General features: G+C 40.9%; 1 protein-coding gene across 1 annotated transcript in view; it reads right to left on the reverse strand.

Annotated features, from left to right (window-relative positions):
• The window catches only part of cacng2a (calcium channel, voltage-dependent, gamma subunit 2a), an 84,611-nt gene extending 61,757 nt beyond the window's left edge, over window positions 1-22,854 (reverse strand). Inside the window, exon 1 of the mRNA XM_086290073.1 lies at window positions 20,641-22,854. Coding sequence (XP_086146199.1) covers window positions 20,641-20,866 — 226 coding nt within the window. The 5' untranslated portion in view covers window positions 20,867-22,854. The remainder of the gene's footprint in view (window positions 1-20,640) is intronic.
• Window positions 22,855-23,502: the final 648 nt, after the last annotated feature.

A 23,502-nucleotide genomic window follows, 5' to 3' on the forward strand; every position in this document is an offset into this window, starting at 1 on the left:
GAAGATGTTGTCTTCTGTGAGCAAAGTTTGCATTTTTACTCAGCAAATGGAGCGTTCGATGAGAAGATCAATATCAGTCTGTAAATATGAGGCTGGAGAGCGCAGCCAGTTAGCTTAGCTTAGCACAAAACTGGAAGCAGTATCACAATATGTACGTAAAAGTAAGTCTGCATCACATTATTTAACCCCCATACAGTCACCGGCCCATGACATTAGGTACACCTGTTCAGCTGCCCATTAATGAAAATATCTAATCAACCAATGAAATGGCAGTAACTCAATCTATTTAAGAGTGTAGATAAGGTCAAGATGACCTTGTGAGGTTCATACTAAGTATCAGAATGAGGAAGAAAGGTGATTTAAGTGACTAAACATGGAAATGGACTGGTCTGACAGGAGGATAGGCCAAACAAGAAGGCAACAGCAACTCAAACAACCACTCGTACCAAGGTAAGCAGAAGGACATCTCGAAACATACAAGTCCAAAGGCCGTATCGGGTGCCACTACGCTCAACTAAGAACAGAAAACTGAAGCTACAATTCAATATGGCATACAACAAAACGTTGTGCTCTGTCTTAAAAAGTGTCGGATCACATAGTTTTATGCTTTCAAATGGTGGACAATTTCATTCAGAATGAGGCCTTCAAAGAACAACAGCATAGTTTTAAGAGGTTAATCTGAATAAAATATTAAAAATAACAGACAGTGGGAATTATATGAAGGAATGTGTTTTGCCTGTAGTGGCTCATTTGTGTACCAAATGAGATAAAAATCGGAAACACATAAGAATTTTGATAAATGATCTGCTATGTCCTGCTTAAAACCAAAAAGCTGAAGATTGTGAAGCTACACTTTTGAGGGCCATACTTATACCTGAAATTAAATAAAAAATACAGAGTAAGACTGTTCATGTCTTATTCCTGGTGACCACACACCTACAACATGTAAAAGTATTTCAGTGGCTGTGTACATTTCTGTAGCCTACAGTCTTAATTTCACTGAAATATGCACGCTACCAATGATGGCAAAGACGATTTGATTTCGTTCAATGATCAGTTCATTCATTTGGGTTGAAAAGAGGAGCCCTTTAGGTTCTTACTTTCATTTTATTTCCAGATGTGTGGTTTTCAATACTAAGGCATAGTGAGATGACTTCGCAGGCCAAGCTGCCCCGCAGCGAGCGGTATGAAGAGCACTGTGGGTAAATAATAGATTCATTTTCACAACTTGTTCATGCCGTCATCCTAAAGACCGGCACAGCGTCGGCCCTGGCTGTGATGATGTAATGGTGTGACACACAAAATAAAAAGGCTGGTTACAGAAGCACAACTGTAAGACACAGTGTCACTCATAAAGAAGGGAGCAAAACATGCATGTGCAGTCAGACTCTACATGACAACTGTAGTTATTTCCAGGTGAAAGTCTGATTTTGTGTGGATATGTGTGTGACTTTTCACACTCTGGGCTGCCTGTATGCATGCTGCTATGATCATGAGAGACTCCCTGTCCTGGAAAGTGATCTGACACAGCAAAGAGAAGCCACGCTGCTCCTCATTAAATATTCATTCTGTTTCTTATTGCTCTGAGGGAAACAGAGACATGAAGGTGATCGCTCCCATACATGCCTACACGCGCACACGTTAACAAACACACACACACACACACACACACATGTACGAACATAGGCCAGAAGAGAGGGGGGAGGAGAAAATAAGTGTGCTCCACTGGAAATTACATCATCTTCTTCAGTGGACTTAGCAACACCTTATCCTTGCCCACATCAGGATGTAGCGATGATAACAGCAGCAGCTTCATTTTTGACAAATTCCCTGACTCGCTCTGATCTGGAGATTAGTGAGGCACGGTCTTTTTTATCCCAGCAAAAATCAGCAGCATCGTCAGCAGTTCAGCTGAGGCTTTGTGGAAGCGTTGGAGTCACAGTACATACCGCCACAGACATGAATAATCATGTGTCAGCCTTTCCCAGACACCAGGTTTACATCATTTCACGTGGGAAGCATATTAAATCATCATCCTTCAGGTTAAGGACCCAAGTCACTCCGTCAAGCTGCTCCGGCTCGACATGCGATTGGTAGAACCAACAGCATCTAAATTAATGAGAGTCAGGTCACGTTCAGCATCGGCCCAAAATGCACCAAAACGAAACCAAGGATGTCGAACGTGCCCTGCTCCCGGTTTAAACTTGAAGCGTAACTTCTCCTTCGTGTTTTGGACTGAAGTGGTTTTCCGCAGCCTCAATTGACAGACACAGTCTCATTACAAATGTTTGTTTTCCCAACAGCACCATTTGCTGTGACAGTGGGGTCTGCCAGCCCTGTCGACTGCAGTAAATACTCACTCTGGAGTGCAGTAAACATGGCCATCTGAGCAGTGTCACACTGACAGGCAGCTCTGATGTCCTCTAAGGCAGGCGGGCAGCCTCAGGGGGCTTCGCTCCAACATGGCCACCAAAGGGCACGACGACGGACCCAAACCTACTGTGTAAGCGTGGCTGCTTAAGAGAAGTTTTTTTTTTATCCTAAAAAAGTGAAAATTTGTTAAAAATAATTAAAATAACCATATATTTTTTGGGAAAAAAATTAAGCGAGTGTAAAGCGAGCAGAAAACTGTTTTCTTTAAATGTTTTACAGCTATAGGAGAGAGAACTTTCAACATTTTTTTGACACAAAGTGCAAAATGCATGGAATATTTAGTATGTGTGCTTTATTTCTCTGACTTAGAGCAGAAGTGTTATTGAACAGGTTAACATGAAAACCCTGCAATCCCATTATAATCATTTTTAAAACTCACGTGGAATAATAACGACCCCGTTTATTCTTATTGAGGTCTTAGTGTGTGCAGTAGCAACCTGATTTCAGAGGGGTGCAAATGCTACCGTGTAAACTCTTCAAGCAGGTTAATTTCTGTGCTGTTCTTGTTCATGCCCACTGTATTAATGTGAAAAGAAAAAAAATGGCTGTTTTCAAGCTGCAGAAAGATTGTGTTTAAAACAATCACTGAACAAGCACTGAAGAGATGCGCCAGAGGTCAGCTAGTTACTGAACAAGATGAAAGCAGGACATAGTTTTCACTTTTTGCACATGTCACAGTGTTCCAGTTACCATTTCAAAATTCTTCTAAATACTGCTTATGCACCGAGATGAACACTGTTCATGTTGTCCTCAATGCTGAGGTGCTGCTACTGAAGATTTGAGAATATTTTTTCCAGGCAGATCATCATCCTAAACATCCAGGATGACGATGAACATACAGCGCTTTTCCTGTTTCTCTGTCAGATATATACCATTATATATATAAAACATTAAGTTCGGATTGTGTGAAAATGAAAGACAAGAGCTTTACTCTTGGCTATGAATGATGTCAGTGAGTTTGGATATCCTTATGGGGTTAAAGGGCCACCCAATCAGAAGAAAGGTGGCTTAAAGGGATTGGAGATACTGAGACAATCAAATTGAATACAGTTGTCATGGTCCTGGGCTGTTTAGTGCTCTGAGTTTGAGTTATGCCCACTCTCCCCTTCACTGTTTGCAATTTTTATTGAACCACTAGCAGCAGCAATTAGACAGAATACAGTAATTAAGGGCATAAAATGCAAGAACGTGGAACATAAAATCAGCCTTTATGCGGATGATGTGTTACTTTTTCTCCAAAACTCACAAACCAATATCTCTGGGGTGATTGAATTGATAAACTCTTTTGCAAGAATATCAGATTACTCAATTAACTGGTCAAAATCTACAGTCCTTCCGATTAATTGCTCCTTCCATAATTCCTCTTCTACACCACTGCAATCTGGAAATATAAAATATTTAGGTATTAATGTTTCTCCCAAGCTTGCAGATCTAACAAAAATAAACCATATCCCACTTTTAAAGAAAGTAGAAGATGATCTGGCTAGATTGGAAATGTTTACCCATATCACTCATGGGAAGGGTTGCCGCTATAAAAATGATGATCTTACCAAAAATAAATTATTTATTCTCAATGATCCCAACTAAACCGCCACAAGATTGGTTCAGATCTCTCGATTCATATATGTCCAAATTCCTTTGGAAACATAAACCCCCATGTATAAGCTTAAAAACACTACAAAAGACCAAGGATAAAGGAGGATTAGAACTACTTAACTTTCAGCACTACTTTTTAGCCAACAGGCTTCAGTTTATCTCAGGATGGCTAAAACATACCTTCTTAGACGAACTTTGGCTAGATGTAGAACAAGCACTTTGCAATAATCTAGAGATCTCAGACCTACCATTTATCAGCTCAAACATCCAACGACATGAATGCTTCAAAAGCGTCAGCATCAGCTCTTCTCTGACAGCATGGTGGGAGTTTCTAAAATTGACGGAGTCTTCATTAATCCCATGCAGACGTACACCTATCTGGAACAACCCTGACATATTACAAAACAATAATATGATAAACTTTCCATATTGGAGTGGTAAAGGAGTCAAATATTTAGAACATATATTAGAAGGAACAGAATTTATTCCATTTGACAGACCTTGGTCTCTTGTGTTCTGAGGGCCTCTGGATGTCTGGAGTTTTGATCTCCTCCATACCTGCTTCATGCCCTGGAGGACGGGGCTGTGGCCCCCCACACCCTCTAGCAGATCATTACAGGAAGGAACCTTTTAAATACAAGCGCACTCATGCTCACAGGTGTACACACGGGTGCTCACACACACAAACTACACCCTTTTTGGCTCCTACTTCAAAGCACACTGTTGATCTTACGTGCTGGACAATAATGTTTAATATTTAGTATTTAGTGTTATATTCCCATAGATCAGGGGTGTCAAACTCAAATACACAGTGGGCCAAAATTCAAAACTGGAGCAAAGTCGCGGGCTAACGTTAATATTTACTGAAAAATAAATCTTCCTCCAGATTTAAGAATGAATCTCTTCTTATGGACTCAAACACGTTTTTCTGAAAAACTGAATATGGAACAAGCAAAGCTTAATACTAAACAATATATATAATAGCTGTATAATACCAGTAGGCCAGCTCTAATAATAATTTGGTATGGCTTCGCGGGCCAAATGTAATTAGGCTGAGGGCCAAATGTAATTAGGCTGCGGGCCAAATTTGGCCCGCGGGCCAGAGTTTGACACCTATGCCATAGATCATCGTGATGTTGTTTATTATATTGCTCTTTTTTTTCTTCTGCTTGTTTTCTCTTTTTTCTTTCTCAACAGGTGATCAAGGTGATTGAAATATGTATTTTTTGTCTGCTTATTTTGGTGGTTTTTGTTTTTTGCCCTTTATCCCCGTCCCTCTTCCCCGCTGTTTTTCTTTCCCTCTTTCTTTCTCCCCTTTCTTTTCCCCAGTCAAATCTGTCCTGTATTTAGCAAGTGAAAATAAAGTAAAATAAACAATAAAAGGTGAACCAAATAGACCATTACGGCAAGGCTGGGATGGTCCATTTGGTAAAGTAAATCCGTTGGGCATCTTTTTTATCCGCCTTTAGACAATAATTCTGATGGCAAAAGAGCCAAACGGGACAGGCAAAAAAAAAAAAAAAAAAAAATTAGTTTCAGCTGTGTCTCGTCACTCTGCTGTGTCCACTTTTCTTGATTAACTGTGTATTTAAGGCCTCAGTTTGTCTCAGTATCTTACTGTGTCATACTGTTAGCTAGATTTATTGTTTTCAATAACAACCTCAACCCTATCCAATCAGAACATATCATTTTAAGTTTTTTTTTGTGGTCGTTATTGTTTCCTAAGTGTCGTCAGTCACAGAACAAAGAAAACCATTATTTAGATACATCGAAAACTTTTTGGTCCATTTTACTTTTCTCTAAGATACAGAGTTAGGGTTATAGGGTTGTTTGATAACTGAAGTGACCTAAAAAATGAGGCCAGGGGTGAGAACGAGCAACCTGTTACTGCGTCTGTCCTGCAGTATAAAAAACAAAAGAGAAATCAATCCCATTGGCTCAACTGTCTGTCTGTCTGTCTGTCTGTCTGTCTGAAATTACAACTCTGTCTAGTCTCTTTGCATTGTTGCACAGAAAACAAATCAATCACAGTCAAATGCCAAAGACATGTGATATCTAAATACACTATAAAGCCTTGTATATACACTTTGAATACTATGCAGGGCCACTTGGACTGGATCATCTTTGCCCTCTCTGCCTGTGTAACCTTATGAAACTGCATCATGTTGTCTTTTTACTTCCTCCTTGCCCTCTTTGTTTGCCCTGTGTTCGCTCCTCCATCTGTCATGCACTGCCCTACTGGCGTTACCTCCGTACGTCCTCCTCTGACCCAGACCTCCCATCACCTCAGTCCAAGACTTCTGTGATAGTCGCAGAGGTGTCAGCAGCTCTCCCACTGGGTGTTAAGAGGGCTTTGCAGAGGTGGGAACATCTCTGTCTGCTTTCTTTAGTGCTGCTTTGTTTCTTTGTATACCATGATTCCTTTGATTCCTTTTAACCACAGCATCTTAGCAGCTACTTTTCCAGGAGAGCTAGTAGAAACTTTATACTGCAGTGATACGAGAAAGCGTAACATTTACAGGAATCTAGTTATAGTTTCTTATTAGTAAAAAAATCCTTTTGAAAGTTCACCTGCGTCTTCTTCCCGGTGTGTATACAGTCTGTGAGTTCTCCTGCTGTCTCATCATCCTCCTATTGGGGAGGCATCCCTTGTTTTCTCCTACTGGCTCCCTACATTTGTTTTGTTCTTTTGGATTTTGTTAGTTTATCGGCTTTTCCTCCCACACTGTGAAGCACTTTCTGTTAATCCATAAGTTCCCGACTAAAGCTCCTTTATTTATCCACCTGCCTGTCTGTCTCAGCTTTGTCTGTCTTTGGGTCTTTTGTGAACATGACTACTAATTGTGACATCTTCTAAATGAATTACTTTTTAAATCTGGGGGTCAAAGTGATACCTATTCAGAAGTGTCTTAAACCTGCATTCGTCTAATTGCCAGATCATACAGAATATCACAGTTCAAGCGATTTATGACCTCTGTAAGCATTTTTTATTGTTTTTGGTCTCAATCGCTTGTTTAAAATCTTTGGGTGATTTTTTAAAAATTAGTCTACATTAATTTTTTTTTGCCAAATTATGAAAAAGATAGATTTCAAGGGTCCATATTGAACTCTTTTTAGCCAGTACAAAACTCACAGTAAATTAGGAATCAACAAATCTTCAGCTGAGAGCATCAGAGACACTTTTGGAATTTATATTTGGTATTTCCATGTCAAAGATGATGAAAATGATAAAAATCATAATAATTTACATGTCTAGCTATTCACATAGACATATAAAGATATACAGATGTAGAGCTGTACAGTTAAAAAAGTTAAATGAACTAAAAACTACTAAACTGAATGCTAATATTCTCATAAAGGCCGACGTACATGTAAAGAAGTTGCCAAACCTTTACGAGAACTTCTTTGAACATGAGCTCTTACAGTGCAAGTGTGGGTAAAACAGAATGCTTACCTCATGCTGCATATCCATTACACAATTACATTACACAGTCATGGCCACTATTGTTATTGTTATCACATTAGTATCAATATCAGCAGGCTGTACTAAACTGAGCTGGGGTAAAACCTCCAAACAGACCAACGCTGCTTCATACCTTCAACCAACTCGGAGATGATGCAGTGTGTTTGGGCTGTGTTCTGACACAAAGCAAATACGCTGTAATAGATTGCAAATGAACTGCACCACGGACACCACCAATTAATCAAAAGGAAGATTGCTTTCTCTGTGCTATTGCAGGAAAAAAGAGTGAATTGTGCCTCCTTTAAATGAATGGATTGTATCTGCAGTTAATTATCAGTTACTACAGGGTCTCTTTGGGATGCTTCCACAGCTTAAGGATATGGCCGAGGAGGTGGAACAGAGAGCAGCTCTACTGCGATGGAGTCAGAGATAGACCTGCTGGTAATTACACTTCCAATGTAAGAGGATCAATTCTACATAATCAGAGTGCAATCCTACTGAAAATCGAGTGGTTATTCAAGCCACTTTAACATGCAAACTTTACATTTTCAAGGGGATAACATGTCTTTAATAAACAGCGGCTGAGATCAAATAAACGATGATGGCTGAGAAGTCTGACTGTGCTGGTGCTCGATATCCAAACACTGCAGAGTTTTTCTGTTTGGAAGGAAAATTTAAAAAAAATCTTTTTACTCATGTTATCCTGTCTTCAAAATCTCTGCAATCCACAGAAATTCAGTTTATGACACCAAAACACAATATTAAATGTTGGATTTTTGGCATAATGTCTCTTAAAATATCCAAAACATACCCAAATGGACACATAAAACCCCCAATGATTAGTTGAAGCAAACAGATTCAACTCTAAAAAGCTGCAGCAAATGAAAACACAAATATTTTTTTGCAAACTGAAAACATTTTGATATCTTTTGTGTACATCTGTAGTTGGAGCCAAATGGCAGGTAGTTTAGCTTAGCAAAAGAAACTGTTGCGCTTTGCAAACACTTAGTCAGACATATCTCTTTCTTTTACCTTGCAGCTCTTGTGCAGAAACAAATTAAGCTATGATGCATTCAGAGTCATTTTGCTGCCTTGAACATATCCAGTTTCCCAATGTTTACCGTCTTTATGCTAAGCTAAGCTAGCTGACAAATGGCAATAGTGTCATATTTACCATACTGACTCATGCTTTCACATTACAGTGTGTCAAATACTGCTGTTTGTTTAGAAAAGTGTGATACGCACAAGTTATCCTAATTCACTGGACACGGCAATGCTGAACATCACCAACGGTCATGTTGCTCGAAAAATCAACAAAGCCTGTTTATATTTTAATCAGTTGTTTGTTTACCAGGATGTATTCTTTGGGAGCAGCCGTACTCGTGCATGTTAAAAGATGATGTTTAGTGGTACCCGGTGAGTTTAAAAGTCAGGGGGTCCCAAAGAAGCATCCATACATGACGAGGTGGAAGCAACACCCTATCTGTTTCCCTGCTGCTGCAGCTGATGGATCACAGCTCTCACACCAAGCTCACCTTTAGTGTTTCTCTGTGATTCTGTGAACATCTGACAAAACATTAGTATTTGATGCTGTTGGAGACTAAAAGCAAGCTCCACTCACATGAGCATGACATCAGTTTTCTCATCTCACACTGAAATAAATTCCCAGAATTTAAAGTTTTTACTTAGAGTTTGAAACACTGCCTGGTTGTTTTTAAATGTTCACAGAGATATTTCAAGCCACATTATTATTACTCATCCACCTTCATCATTGTCATCGTCATTGGGAAGCTTAAAGGATTATAATCAGCAGTTCTTTATGCATCTCTGCATAAAGTGCTTTTAATCTGAGAGCATATCAATGCAATGTTGTGGTAACAGTACAATTCTTACACCAGCAGATGTTGATCAGAATCTTTATTAAAAATACAGATTTGAGGTGGCTTCTGTTTCGAATCCATATGTCCTACCAATTGTCATGGAAATATGTGGAGTTAGGAGCAGACGGCCAGCAGTCGTGGTTCCACAGTTGTGGTGCCACACAGTTTGCTTACACAAAGATTGGCCCTGGGTATGTTTCATATCGATTTGTTCTCTGGTCATGTAGGATAAAGATAGACCCCACCCAACAGGACCAACTGCAGCTAAAAAATATCACGTGGCAACAACACACAGAAACACACATGCAGCCCTTCTGGCTGTGAGGACGAGGAGGTGTTGGGGGTCAGAGCGGTTAATAACTGATGTTTCTCCTCCTCAAAGCATGTCCCGTCATTAATGCTTTGTAGTTGACTTTTTTCCTAATTTGTAGCTAAAGCGCATATCTGGAGTACGGGTGGGTGGGGGGCATCTCCATGCAAAGAGGGCGACAGCATTTATGGGAGAGTGCTACCGAAGTTTACAGCCCCTCTCTCATTGATCAAAGCCATCCAAGGCATTAATCATACACTAAACCAATTACCGTGCCATCACACTCCTCTGGCTGTCCATCTAATCTCAGAGACTTCATCAGGACAGCCGAATGCAGCTTCACAAAGAGCCATCACTATTAATGTACAAGGAGGGAATCAGAATGATGTCTGCTGTGTGCTTTAAACCTCCGTGGTTCAATCGAGATTGCCATAATTCAGGATAAATGTTTTTCTCATTACGAGGGATCTGTCTGAGAATGAGAGGGGATATGTAATGATCGACATGGCTAATAATAAGACTGATGATGGATGTGTTTGGTTCTATCATTGTTCAGCACTAATGCTTTTTCAAACTTTGATTTACTGGGAAGGAAATGTATTTTTTAAGCTAGCTTTTTAAAATTAAGGTGTCTAAAATGTAGCTTTAAACATCAGTCTAACCACATTTTGTTCATTCTTAGAAATTGCTTAACTTACTTTTAACCCATTACTTATTTATTCAATACATTTGTTTTCAATTTGTTTTGTATTTCACGAAATTAATATTTATAACATATGAGTTATTTACTGTTTCTAGCACGTAAAATTCAGTTTTTTCTATTTTACGATTGTATTTTGTGCTTTGGATCTCCAAAGCACAACAGAAATATGTCACAATACTGTGTTACATACAGTTTATATGATAGCAGATTATACTAAGTTGGCTTGCGTATTTTCAGCACTGTAAATGCAATAAAACTTCCCTACAAGTGTTAAGCTATCGAAATGCTTTGTGTGTGGTTATGTTTATGGGTTTTCTTCTCTTGGTTAACAAAACATGGACAGATGCAGTGTTCACCTCCATGAAGAAGGAGAACTTGTGAGTGGAGTCAGTGCAGAAAGAGTTCAGGCAGTAGGGTGAGGCGGGGACAGTGTTTACCAAACTTTGTCTGTCTGCTGCCAAAGTATAATTGGCTGCTCGTGTTAGCGTTATTTATTTACAGCTTTCCTTCGTTGGTCCAGGACAGTGATTGAAACTGATTTGCCACACTCTGTCCACACCTTTGCTGTGTTGTGTTTCCCTGCTGGGTGTCTCGCTGACCACAGTCGATTGTGGCAGCCTTCAATCATTGAGCACCCTCTCCACACAGTCACTCAGCTGAACTTGAAATCCATCATCTCAGACTACAGCTGTGGATTGAAGTGTTTATTCTGCTCTGGAGTTGCATGCTAGACGGTTGCTCTAACCAGAACCTGCAGCAGGTGAAGAGCTGGTTCTGGTGCTATATCAAAGACTTTCTGGAAAGGTAAGTGACAGGTAAGTGATAACACAGCTCCTTTACATAACTGTGACAAAGTACTTGACAGCTAAAATACCACCTTAAATATTCATTATTAATACCTGCAAATCAGGAATTATTTTTAATTACTAAATAAGGCAAATATATCCAATCAAAAAAAAACCAAACAAAAGTCTTACAAGTGTACAAGGGTTCATTCGCTGGAGAACAATTTCTTAGTAGTAATAGGCAGCCTCTTTAATTCTCATCAGTCTGGTCTCGGTGCAGTGACCTCCATGGTGCAAAGAGTTAAAGGACCGCTGCTAGCAACAAGACTCTGTTCCAAATGTTGTTTGGAAGAAAACTTCTCTGGATGCTACTTTGTGTTTATTTGGATCCCATTTTGGGCCTATTTTCTGTTAAGTTGTTGCACTGTTATGAGTTTTTGACCCCGGGAGTAAAGCAAACTTAAAAATGTTGGTCCCAGAAGTAAGGACAAACCAAGCAGACTTAAAGCAATCTGAAACAAAAGATAAAGACATCAGGTTTAATATAAACTGAAGACAGACTATATTTGTCTAATGATCTCAACCAGACACGTAATCAATAAACTCTACACTGATATCTGAGTCTGTTGGTTGTAGCCGTGAGAATTATAAACGACAGCCTTAACGGCATCACAGCCAAAGGCCAGAGTTCTGCACTGTTCTTAGACTGTCTGCAGCCCGGGCTTAATCTGATAATGTCTGGTCTGTAATTTGGCCTTAGTGGGCAATAAAGAGGGCAAGGTGAAGACCAATAAAATAGTCATGTTCGTCAGTGACTGTGTGCTGTCTCAGCGGAGCTCCGGTGAGGGCAAAATGAAGCCCATCCATCGCCGGCTGCACAGCATTGACAGTGCAGTGCAATAGAGCTCAGTCACTTTACACAGTGTGTTATCAGATGAAGGGGGGAGGCAGCCCAGAGCAGCGATACTGTCGGAGGAGAGGGGGCTCAGTTTTTACTCCAACAAGTGGCCGTATTTGCTTCCATCTACGCTGCCCTCGACTTGTAACTGTAATCCGTCCCATGCAGCTGTACGTACAGGGGATCGGTGTCATAATACAGTGTAATGCCACTTTAGGGCCAGAGCATTAGCCTGGGTGGGCATGCTCCAGCTGGGTAATCCTTATCTGATTGGACTATGAGACTAATCCTGCTCTTTTCTGCCACTCTGCACTGCTATCTTCTTTTATCTCATCCTGCCTCTCTGTTATGCACTGAGCACAAACATCACTATTCAAACATGCACAATATGCACAGAAATGACTCCCACATGTGTTTTCAGATGCACCAATGTGCAGTACACAGATACTCCCACATACAAATACATAAAATCATGAGGCAGGAATCGTGAACTGTGATCTGGGGTGATGGACAGGAGCTGTGTAAGTCTCCTATAGTACGTCACCTCTTAACATAACAACAAAAAGACACACCCACATGTTGCCTTTGACTCTTTAGAGCCCTTATGAAAAAAACCTGAGTAGCAGCACAAAATTCAAGCATGCTGGGTAGTATATATGTAGCACCTTAGCAATATGAGTACACACGAGCGCATACACATCTGGCAGCACAGATATTTAAGGGCCAATTTTACACTTGGGGATGATAGAACAATAAACTCTGTGATCAGAGGATGCCCTTCTCTACCATTTCAGCCACAGCCAACTTAATATGCACCCATTTGAATGATCAGCCACTGGATACATTTTAATAACCCATGACGGAGATCAGTTGGTTGATGCCTCGACTATAAGCGGCTGTAAAAATGTCACCTCCCTGATTTGATAACTCTGCATACCTTTATGGCTAACCTGGTTTTACAGATGTTGCTCTGGTGCTTTTCTGCAGACAGATGTGATCATTTTTGGATTGACTGTTAGTAGCTAACATGTTAGCAAAGTGTGTGTTAAACTGAAGTTCAGTTGAAGCCTAGCCAGCAGCTATACTCTACAGCTGCCTGTATCAGTGAATTTAAAGAAATTGCCCCCACACAGCCGCCATGAAGAACAACATAACAAAAAAATGCCCTGTTTTTGTACACATGCATATCTCTGCTATAAAGTTGGACATTTTAACACGGTCTTTAGGGATGACTCTCTTTCGGAGCCAGCCTCAACAGCAGTTTTTTTGCACCTCTGCGATGGCCTTCATCCCCAGAGGATGCTACTTGATCTCAACAGATGCTGGGTGAATTGGCACAAAAACGCTTTTGTGAAACATATTTATGTTTCCCTGATAATATAGGTTCAACATAGGCTGTGCTAGAATGATGAACAGGTTGATATTTTACCTGCTAAAGATATTAATGTTGCGAGCATGTACAGACTCACAAACAACATAGGTTCAAAGTCTTGTTTAAAAATGCTACAAATATTCTAAATATATTTTCTTTACCTGCAACATTATGCAACAAGAATGAACCTGATCTCTTTTGGATTTGGACTGTGATTCAGACAAAACAGGAAATTTAAGGACACCAACTGGGACTTTAGAATATAAAGGGTATTTCTTTGAAATTTCATAAATCATAGGTCAAATGATTAGATGAAAAAGCATCCATCCATCCATCCCACCATTCTCTTCTGCTTATCCAGTTTAAGGGTTGTAGCAGGTTGGAGTGTGTGCCAGCTCTCAAAGGGCGAGAGGCGGTGTAAACCCTGGAAGAAGCGAACACTAAGTGAAAAAACTTTCACAGCTTAGTTAGTTATTGTATTTTAGCTTTTGTGGTTTGGACACAGCTAGAAAGACTTAGATTAGTCTCACTGCTTTAGGTCCAGGCACAAAAGAAAAATGTGGCCCTCTTTCATCATGAAGTGCACCATTTCTCTCCAACGTCTCTTCCTAAACTGTGTCCTCATCCTGAAGCCACGGTAGAGCCGGAGGGTGGCGCTGTAATGAAGACGAATGCCTCAGATTACGAGCGACGTGCACGAGGAGGGAGGAGCAGAGGCGGCTTTTTTACAGACGTCCCAGATAGGACGGAGGAGCGGCGGCCTCCAGGGACCAATTCATCCGCATCACACATGTTTACTCTGCACCGTTCATGCTTCACCAGCTGAATCTCTCTCTGCACCCACACTGTGTGCAACCACATCTGTGTGTATGTGGAACCGCAGTCACTGGACTTTTAATGCTGGTTTAAGGCTGAATGGCAAAGGACCAAAAAGAACTAAAGTAATGTCTAGATAAAATCAAACAACTAAAAAGAAAATTAAGCCACTGTTCAGTGTGGACTGATTAAAGCCCCAGGTTCACCTAAACTAATAAAACATTTGACAAGAGGATCAAAAAACTGAAGGAAGACGGACACAGAATAAATAAAAATTTAAACCTTTTCAAGGAAACTCCTAAAATTGTGCCACGTTAATGTGTTTTCATTTAAGTGATCAAGAGCTATATTAAGAAATAGTACTTAGTATTTTTCAGATTAGTATTTTCACACTAATACTGAAAGTTTTCTAGACTTGCAGTGCATAAAAGAATCGGATGTTTCTCTCAAAATAAAGCCATCAAAGGCACTTTTTAGTCCTAGAAACCTCCTGAAGCATGATGATGGTCCTGTTTCTAGAGCTGCTTTATCCTAAAAGCATGAAAGCAGTTGATTTATTGAATAGGAAAGATGGAAAAAGTGACGGTTTGCTTAAAAAAAAGAGTTAGATGCTAAAACAACTGATCAATTATTACTCTTCGTTGCAGCTTGTGTTATCCGTGCGATGACATAACTGGTAACTGTGCTGTAATGTGCTGGCTGATTATGACATTGTTCCAGTTAAAACGATCTCCTCAGGGGGTCCAACAGAAATCATCTGATGTCCCTGGAACCAATCACATCTCAGGAATGTGACAGCAAGTGATCCATCCCCAGAGAGCTTTGAACAGAGTGACGCATTCCGTTTGAACTTTAGTCATATCCATGAGGAATTTTGCAGTTGACAATAAGGGTCCTATATCTGAGGCATAAAGTTTTGTATTATGTGCATGTTCTTGCAAAAGCACAGAAACACACAAAATTCTTCTACCTGCAGACATGTTTGAGAAATTGTTGGCCACATGATGAAAAACTCAGCCTGCATATTGATAAATGCACCGGCACGATTTGACTAAATTTGCCTTACTTATTGATTACCAATCTATTTATTTACTCAAATGATATTAGGTCCAAAATATAAAGCATTAACTATGAAGATACACCATGATCACATCACGTTGCTGATATGATGAGATCATTTGTAAGTAAGGCTGACATAAATGCTTGTGAGCAGTAGTGAAATAGAGCCTGCAGATGTGGTTTTGAGGCTTTGCCCTCAGCCTCTTGAACTTTACGTTGTTCAGAGTCAGTTTAAAGGTGAATCCAAATTCATAAAAGAAAGGTTTTATTCAAGCAGTAAGTAAAGCCACACAGTCAAAGTTAAGTACAAAAAACAGAATCCAAAGGTGAGCAATTCCAAACGGAAGTACAGACCCATTGGTGGGAACAGTGATAAGGAACAAAGAAACTGAAGGGACAAAACCAAAGAGGACAACAGACAGGATCAGAAACAGGAGGAGAACAAGACACAGGTGGATGTAATCAGCACGATCAGACAGGCAAGAAGTTAAAACCAAAACAAAACATCCAAGAAAAGAAAAGTAGTACAGGAAGCCAAAAATACTGAAGCAAAATACACACGACTAAACACAGAAACAAGAAAACTCACACTTAACAAGACTGACTCAAAGAAACACTGCACCACAAAGATGCAACTAAGGGAGGGAGGTACAGCTGAAAACTAGAGGCATGAGCCTAAACAGAAACCAGTGCTCAGATAATGCTGCACAAACTCAAACTCAGTGATGAATACACCAAAAGAGGAATCCTGAACTAAAGCCAACACAAAAGTCAAAGCTTTAAACCAACAACACAAAACCTTCACAACACATGTGACCTAAAAAGTAACAGTTTTATAGAAATGTTTATAGATTTATATATACATTTATTTTATAGATATTGTAAAACTCAGTAAATGCCAGCATCTAGAAAACTATTAGCAATAACCGCTTTCCGTCACTCTTAGCTCAATGCGTCCCAAGTTGCTACTGCAAAAGCTCTGGATGCAAATTATGCGGTGTCATAATAAACGGAAAAATTAGTTCCTCCAGAAATAAAAAAAAAAAATCATTTTAAATGCTGTTGCACAACTTGCTGTTGTTTTTGAGAAAGATTTAGTGATGGAAAATCACATATGGCATCCTGTTATAACTGTTATCCATGTGATTTCCACATTTCTTTAAATGCCCCTGAACCCACCAAAGTCTGAACAATGTCTTCCAGTCATCAGTGCAAGATGGCAGCTTCCATTTCTGCCTCATTTTGGTGTCACTTTTGCTCACTGAGAGAAAGTTGTGACATTTTTTCAATTTTCATATGAAGCCGATTTGTTGAAACAACAGTTCAAATCAATTTCTGAGAAAGAAAAGCAGCAAATCCTAAAATGTGCAACAAACAGCGTTGACTGATCAGTTATTTCAGCTTTAGAAAGGAAAAGTGAACATCTGCTAAATCAATACGAGATATTCTGTGTTTTACCCAGCGCAAACCTCCAAAGCACACTTGCACGGTTTTATACTGAGGGAAAGTAAATGATCAGTTTTCTGTAGATCCACAGGAGAAAGATTTTTCTGTTTCTCTGACAAGCAGTGAGCGGAGCAGAGGTCGAGGTGCACCCAGTGTGGGTATTCCCATTTTGCTTTTTCACAGGTTCTCTTCTTCTGTAGCTGTTATACAAACACAAACGGTCGCCTACCTGCGTACACTCAGTAAGCAGAATGTGTGGGATACCGAGCTGCCAAACACACAGTCTGCATTCACTGCTGCGAGGAGGATGGAGCGACCACTTCAACTATTTGCAGCCTCAGCCGCTGCCTGATCACCAGCTCACTTTAGAGGAACCGGGGAACCGTGAATACTATCCGTCTTGGCACTTTGATTTAATAGAGCGGAGCTACAAATTGAAGCCTAATTAACATCTGAAATGTAAACTTGATATCTCTCCTCCTGACTCTCTATGTGCTGAAACAAGGCAGGGTTTGGTGCTTATCGCTGCCTCTCTCCAGCTGCATCCGCTCTATATTTTCCTATTTTTCAATTTCCCCCTCACAATTTTTGGTATAAAATTGCTCAAACTACCTATAATTAAATGTACTCGCTTTTTAAGACCCAATTTCCTGAGCAGGAAGTCATTTGAATTAGAATTTAAATGAATCTGACCCCGCTGAGTAAATGCAGTGGCCCCATTTTTCCACTCCCCTGCCTCTTCTGGGCCGGGGATCATTCATGAATCACAAATGACAAATCTGGGTTTATTTCCTGCCATTTTGATCCTGGATTCAAAGGAAGAAGCACATTGTGCTAATGCAAAAGGAACACACACACACATGCGCGCACAGCGAGTCTAAGTGTGATGTTTTTTGCTCTCATCTTGACTCCGTGCTGTTCTGTTTGCCAATTAAATAATGGCCTGGCAGGGATAAAAGCCAGTCACTGTCACAATTACACTCCAGCTGTAACTGTGATCCTATGTCGACTAATATAATCACTGTATCAGTGTTTAGTGTTATTCCTCTTATTTATCAGGTGAAGGCCAGCTGAGCTCTTTTGCCTCACATCTCGAGCTGTGTTGGTGAGACCGCAGCTTTCTGATCCCAGCACCTGAGCAGCTTCTCGGGAACAGCTGAGGTGTCAATGCTGTGATCGGAAGAAGGGCTGTGCACCAAATAAAGGTGTTTTTAAGGGTAAATGTATTGAATCTCATTAACAGGAACAGCAGCATGACTTGAATACCATTACACTCCTTGTTCTTTACCTTACGTTTCATTTTCAGAGTGACATATTTCCGTTGTTGCATATCGGGCATGTCTATTTTTTTTTTTAGCAGACCTGCAATTAATGATTATTTTTGTGCTCCAGGTTATTTAGAGTTTTGCCTTGAAATTGCTGAAAAAGCATAAAATACTTGTTAATTTGCTTTTATATTCAGACTTTAATAGTTATGACAAAAAAGCAGCAAATCATCAGACTCAACAAGGAAACGTTCAGTATGTTCAACTGACTGGCATGTAAAATTCAGTGCCAAATCACAACAATGATGGCCTCAAGGCACTCTACTATAGTTTTAAACCAGGAAACGTTCAGCCATATTTAATTTAAATGTTTTGTTCGGATATTCATTCACCCCAACCTCCTCCCTACAGGGACTCTGTGGCATTATAGCAGTGTCCCCTGACTTCCTAATTTGTTCCTGTCATGATTACTAAAAATGAAAGAAATGTCAATTTTACACAACTAGGGAGAATTTTTAAACATGACAAATCTTATATATATATATATTTTTTTCATTTTAAAGCAAAAGCACATTGTTTCACACATCATTTAAATGTCATTTTTGTGTCTAAACATTTGAAGTGGCAACATATTTGTTTTTTCTTTAAATATATTATCAGTCTTTAACTGGATGTTGACAAAAAGATTCTTATTTTCACATCCAGCTCCAAATCACTTGGATCTGAGTTTGTATCCAGCTAATAAATGTTCAATTTCCACTCCTGTTTTTTGGTCTGTTTTTGGTCTCCTCCACCTTCGCCCTCTGTTTAGTCTCTTACAACCTGCTGTTTCATAGTGAGCAGAAATCAAAGAGGGAGGTGCACTGCCTCCACAGTTAAATAATGACCTTAAACTCTCCTTAAAGCTCTGTAAGCCAAGGAAAGCTGTAGATTTGGTCAATAATTCATCCCTACTCCACAAGCGACCTCTTTCGCACTGCTATTTTATCATAGTTATTTTAAAGATATTCATTATAGCGGCTTTAAATGTTTCTTCTTCTTAAACTTTGAACAGAGGGTGCTGCTTATCACAGGGGGCAGAAGAGCATGAAGTCAGCCACTGAGGCCTTTCAGGGGCTCACAGCTAAGACGATGAACAGATTTGTAACGCTCTGTGCCCTCACAAGGTTACAGCACCTCACTCCAAGTCAGCACCGACCGCCTCCACCGGGGCATGACAGGAAACACGCCGCCGCCGTCTGACAGGGCAGACACTCGAGGTCGTCTGAAAACCTGCACTCAGGACGTGAGGCAGTTTGACATCTCAGAAAGTACCGGGCACAGGGAGGTCGAAGGTAGCTCTGCCATCATCAGGGTTGTCAGGCAGGTCAGGCCTGCTGACAGATGTGACTGCATCTCGACTTTTGGGTCCTCACGCTCTGTCCAACGTGCTGCCCCGGTGTCACATCCTCTTTAAAGGTACAGATCTCCTGCAGCTTCCTTTAATTAGGGTTAGACCAGCTTATTGGCATGCCAATATATCAGGGTGATATATGATGAAGGTTCATCTCCACCTACAGCCTGTGAATGTGTTGTTAATTTATTATTTAAACTCTAAAGCCGGACTGAATAAACAATTCCAGACTGGTGTGGGTGACTTTTATGCAACCGGAAACCTGATTCAGCCTGCCTGCAGGAGCTAAACACCAAAATTAACCGTTGAAGTGCAGCAATTCAGTTTCGTGATTTTTATATAAGGGCTTATTTTACACCAGGTAAAAGTTACAACAGTTTCTTCCAAAGCTCAAAACTGCTGAGATTTAATGAGTTACATTAGTTTTAGACAGAATTTATGTGGAAAGCCTACTTTTTGGGATCCATGCTAACTTTTCTTGACCTTGTGATCCATTGCAAGATGCAGATGCCATTTCTACTGATATAAGTTTTGGTTTGTTCATGAAAAAGATGAAAACTGAAACCATCCACAAATTCAGAAAAACTCATTCTAATCCGAATTGTTCTCATCTATTAGCTGCACATCCGTGTAGTCCTTTGGGTTTTCCTCACAGAAACCTGTTTCACCCTGCTGGAAAATGGACTTGTCATTTCGGCTAAAAGTGAAATTTCTTTGTTTCTTTTTCAACAAAACATAACTAAGTGCTAAAAAGTGAAGTTCATTTCAAACAGATTTAGAACATGAAACCTAAATGATGGTGTCAGATCTTTACAGCACGTTGATTTGTTTGGTATAAGGTAGAAATCTCCTTCCCCATAAATGCAGAACACATATAAGCTCATAAGCAGCAGCCAGGTCACATGTTGCATTTTTACTTTCCTTCTATCAGATTGTATCATTTGAGGCACCAAGAAGGTCAGTGACGTATTCAGTATCCTAAGAGATCGTTTGGCTTTTGACACACATTTAAACACCCTTTGCAGGGAAACTCTGCAGTGGATCTCATTTACATTGAGTAGCATAGAAAAAGAGAGAGAATAGGTTCCCCTCCCACAGTACACTTGTGTCGTGGCAGTGCTGAGGCCTCTCGGGCGGGCGGCTTCAAACGCACGCAAATGAACACGTTGGAAAAGTTTATGTTGCACTACAGCACCACAGAAGAACCGACTTTCCTCTTACCTTCCAAGCAACACGTCCTCCACAGGCCCGAGTGGGTCATCACCTCCTCGTTCTTCTTGCTGGTCTCGTTCTCGCTCATGGACTTGCTCCTGCAGACGCCGCGGGAGTACAGCCAGTAGTCCGTGCCGACCGCGATGGTCATGAGGCTGAAGGCCGCGAAGGCGCCCACCGTGGTCAGCAGCATCTGGACTCCGCGGTCGAACAGACCCATGTTTCCGCATTCCATGAAAGGGGGACCCCCTTTCCTCTTGATGTATAGGAAGTAAATATTTGAAAATTTGCGGGACCAAATCAAACCGAAAAAACGGGATATACTCGAGCGGAAGGAGAGGGAAGAAGGAGGCGGAGGATGCGGTAGGAACCTTATGGTTGCGTTTGGGTGAGGACCAAAACAAGAGAAAAAACTAACTATGGCAGAGAGAAGGGGGAGAGAGGAAGAGGCGGTGAAGTCTCTCCTCTCTGTTTGTTTTAACTTTCACACCCAAAAAGATGTGTGGAAAAATTAGGTATGCAGAGGATGACAGCACCTCAGCAGGCCTGGAGCTGCAGATGGAGCCCAGCACTGGAGCCACTTGCAGCAAGAAAACAAAAGCTACAAATGTGATTATTAACACAGATCTATGACTGGTTAATTAAAGCCTGGGGTAACTAAGAGGAGCCTAAAAAGACAAGCAAGGCTGATTTTGTACAACCTGTTCGTTGACTTGTAGAGATCACAGCTATAAGCACTGAGCTGAATTTACACGAGCTCAAATGGAGCAAAGAGACGGCTGGGTGGGTGGGGGGTGCGGTGTTGGAGTAATGGCAGGTTTGAAGTACAACAGTTCAATACGTCTGTTACAACAAGTTGCTTTAGTCAAAGGCTATAACATTACGTTTACTAGTAAGTATTCAGAAAGAGAGCTATTCTAAAGACTATTGTTGTTATTAATAGTATTATTCTAGTGGCTTTTATTAGTAAAAATAAACTGGGGAAGGAAACGAAGGACAAAATCTAAATCTGTCATATTAGTGGTGACAGCGAAGAGTAAACAAACGGACCGATTCGAGTCCTGTCGAGAGGAAATAAAAGCGATTCCCTGCGTGTTTTATAACAGCCTATTGTGAGGTTAAAAGCAAATCTGTCTTCTCACAAATCAACCCGGTGGAATGAGGAAATCAAGGCTCAACGACTAAATTAATTCATTAGCCGGCGCAAAGAAACACACACGCTCAAAACCAGATCGAAACCTAACAAAAATAGTAATAAATTAGTTAAAAAAATAAATTAACCGCTTAGATTTTCCTTTTTCCTAAAATTTTGATCCCCAGTTTCCATATGTAGCCCTATAGCTCTGGGAAGGTTTCCGCCGAAAATGGGGGTCTGCGGTCAGAGGAGGTTCGGTGGTCGACGATCCGGAGAGAGCGGGGAGCATCCAGCAAGGCAAGCCGACCATCACTCGACATGGAGCCGGCAGGAGGAGGATGAGGAGTCGGTGTGGGCGCCGTCGCAACCCACGGTGCTTCTTCGGCGGATGGAGGAGGATGGTGGTGCTGCTGCTGCGTGGATATCCAAATTCACCGTGGCAGTATCACACCCAGGACGGTCCCGTTTGTATAGCCCTTGCGCCATGTAATAACAAGAAAAAATAAATTCTGATGAAGGCTGTGATCCCCCTGCTCTCGCCTCCTCCTCCTCCTCTTCTTCTTCTTCTTCTTCTGCTGCTGCTTCTGCCGCTGCTCTCTCTCCTGCGCTCTCGGGTGCAGGTTCGGCCGCTTTTGCAGGAAGGGGGTGAAAAAATGATATTACACAATCAGGAGAGCGACTCGCACAGATCCACGGACAGCGCTGGTGTTGTCACGATGTCAATGTGAGCAGCGCTATACATTCAACATATCCACTCCAGCCGTTTCCCCCCTTTTTCCTTCAGTGTAAAGAAGCCGCTCTTGAATCGGAGGATCACTTTCCTCCTTCCGCTCTGGCGACGCTTTAAAGGCCCACAGTGTCGGCGTGTGTGCGCGCGCTCAGCGCTGCAGCAATGGAGGCCAGTTGCTGGAAAGATATTAAAGATTTTTTAATTCCGTTTCTGTGAGTGGTGGAGGGGACGGAAGGAGGGGGTGTTGCGATGGTGGACTCTCTCTCCCCCCTCGCTTTCTCTCTCTTCTTGAATGGTGGGTTGCATTTGTGCACACATGTAGGAATTTACGCATTTAATGGCTTTATTGTGATGATTATCGCCCGATCCAATCGTTGCAGCTCTCGCACTCTTCTGTGAAGTAGCCACTCTAAATGTCACTTTTCTCGCGTTTTTGTTGTTTTTTGTTTTGTTCTTTGTTACTAAAAGCCTCGATTTTTCAGCTACAGCGCACGGCGCTACAGGCAGACATCCCCGCTCTGATTACGCGATTTTTCTTTAATGATGCTTAGTAGCGAGAGTGAATGAGGCTTGGCTGACATTGAGTGCTTGAAGATATGAACCCAGCGGTACATTCAATTATTATTTTATTATTATTTATTTTTTATAATTACGGGCTCCTGTGTAAGTAATGTCCGGCATTAGCGCAGCGATGTTGTGTGAGTGTTGTGTGAGAGGCTGTGGTGCTGAAAGAACAGCTCCCTGAAGCGCTGATGTTCCTTCGTGGAGTTTGTCGCCCCCTGGTGTTCAAACGTGTGTATTACAATTGATAAAACCTGTGTAACCCAAAGACATCGAACCTCTGAGGTCCCATGAAATTATTTTCTCAGTTAATTAGAGGTGCTCACCTTATTTTCAAAATAACACACTATAAATTAAAGCTCTAAGTTGTTACTTAAAATAAAAGTATACAAGAATCATCATACGTAACTTTAACCTTTGTTACATCCCCCAGGAGGATGTCTCT

This window comes from Aulonocara sp. 'chitande type north' Nkhata Bay, linkage group LG4, assembly GCF_057382095.1.
Source record: "Aulonocara sp. 'chitande type north' Nkhata Bay isolate Kocher_YH1m ecotype deep benthic linkage group LG4, A_spYH_male_GT1.1, whole genome shotgun sequence".
NCBI classification, from domain to species: Eukaryota; Metazoa; Chordata; class Actinopteri; order Cichliformes; family Cichlidae; genus Aulonocara; species Aulonocara sp. 'chitande type north' Nkhata Bay.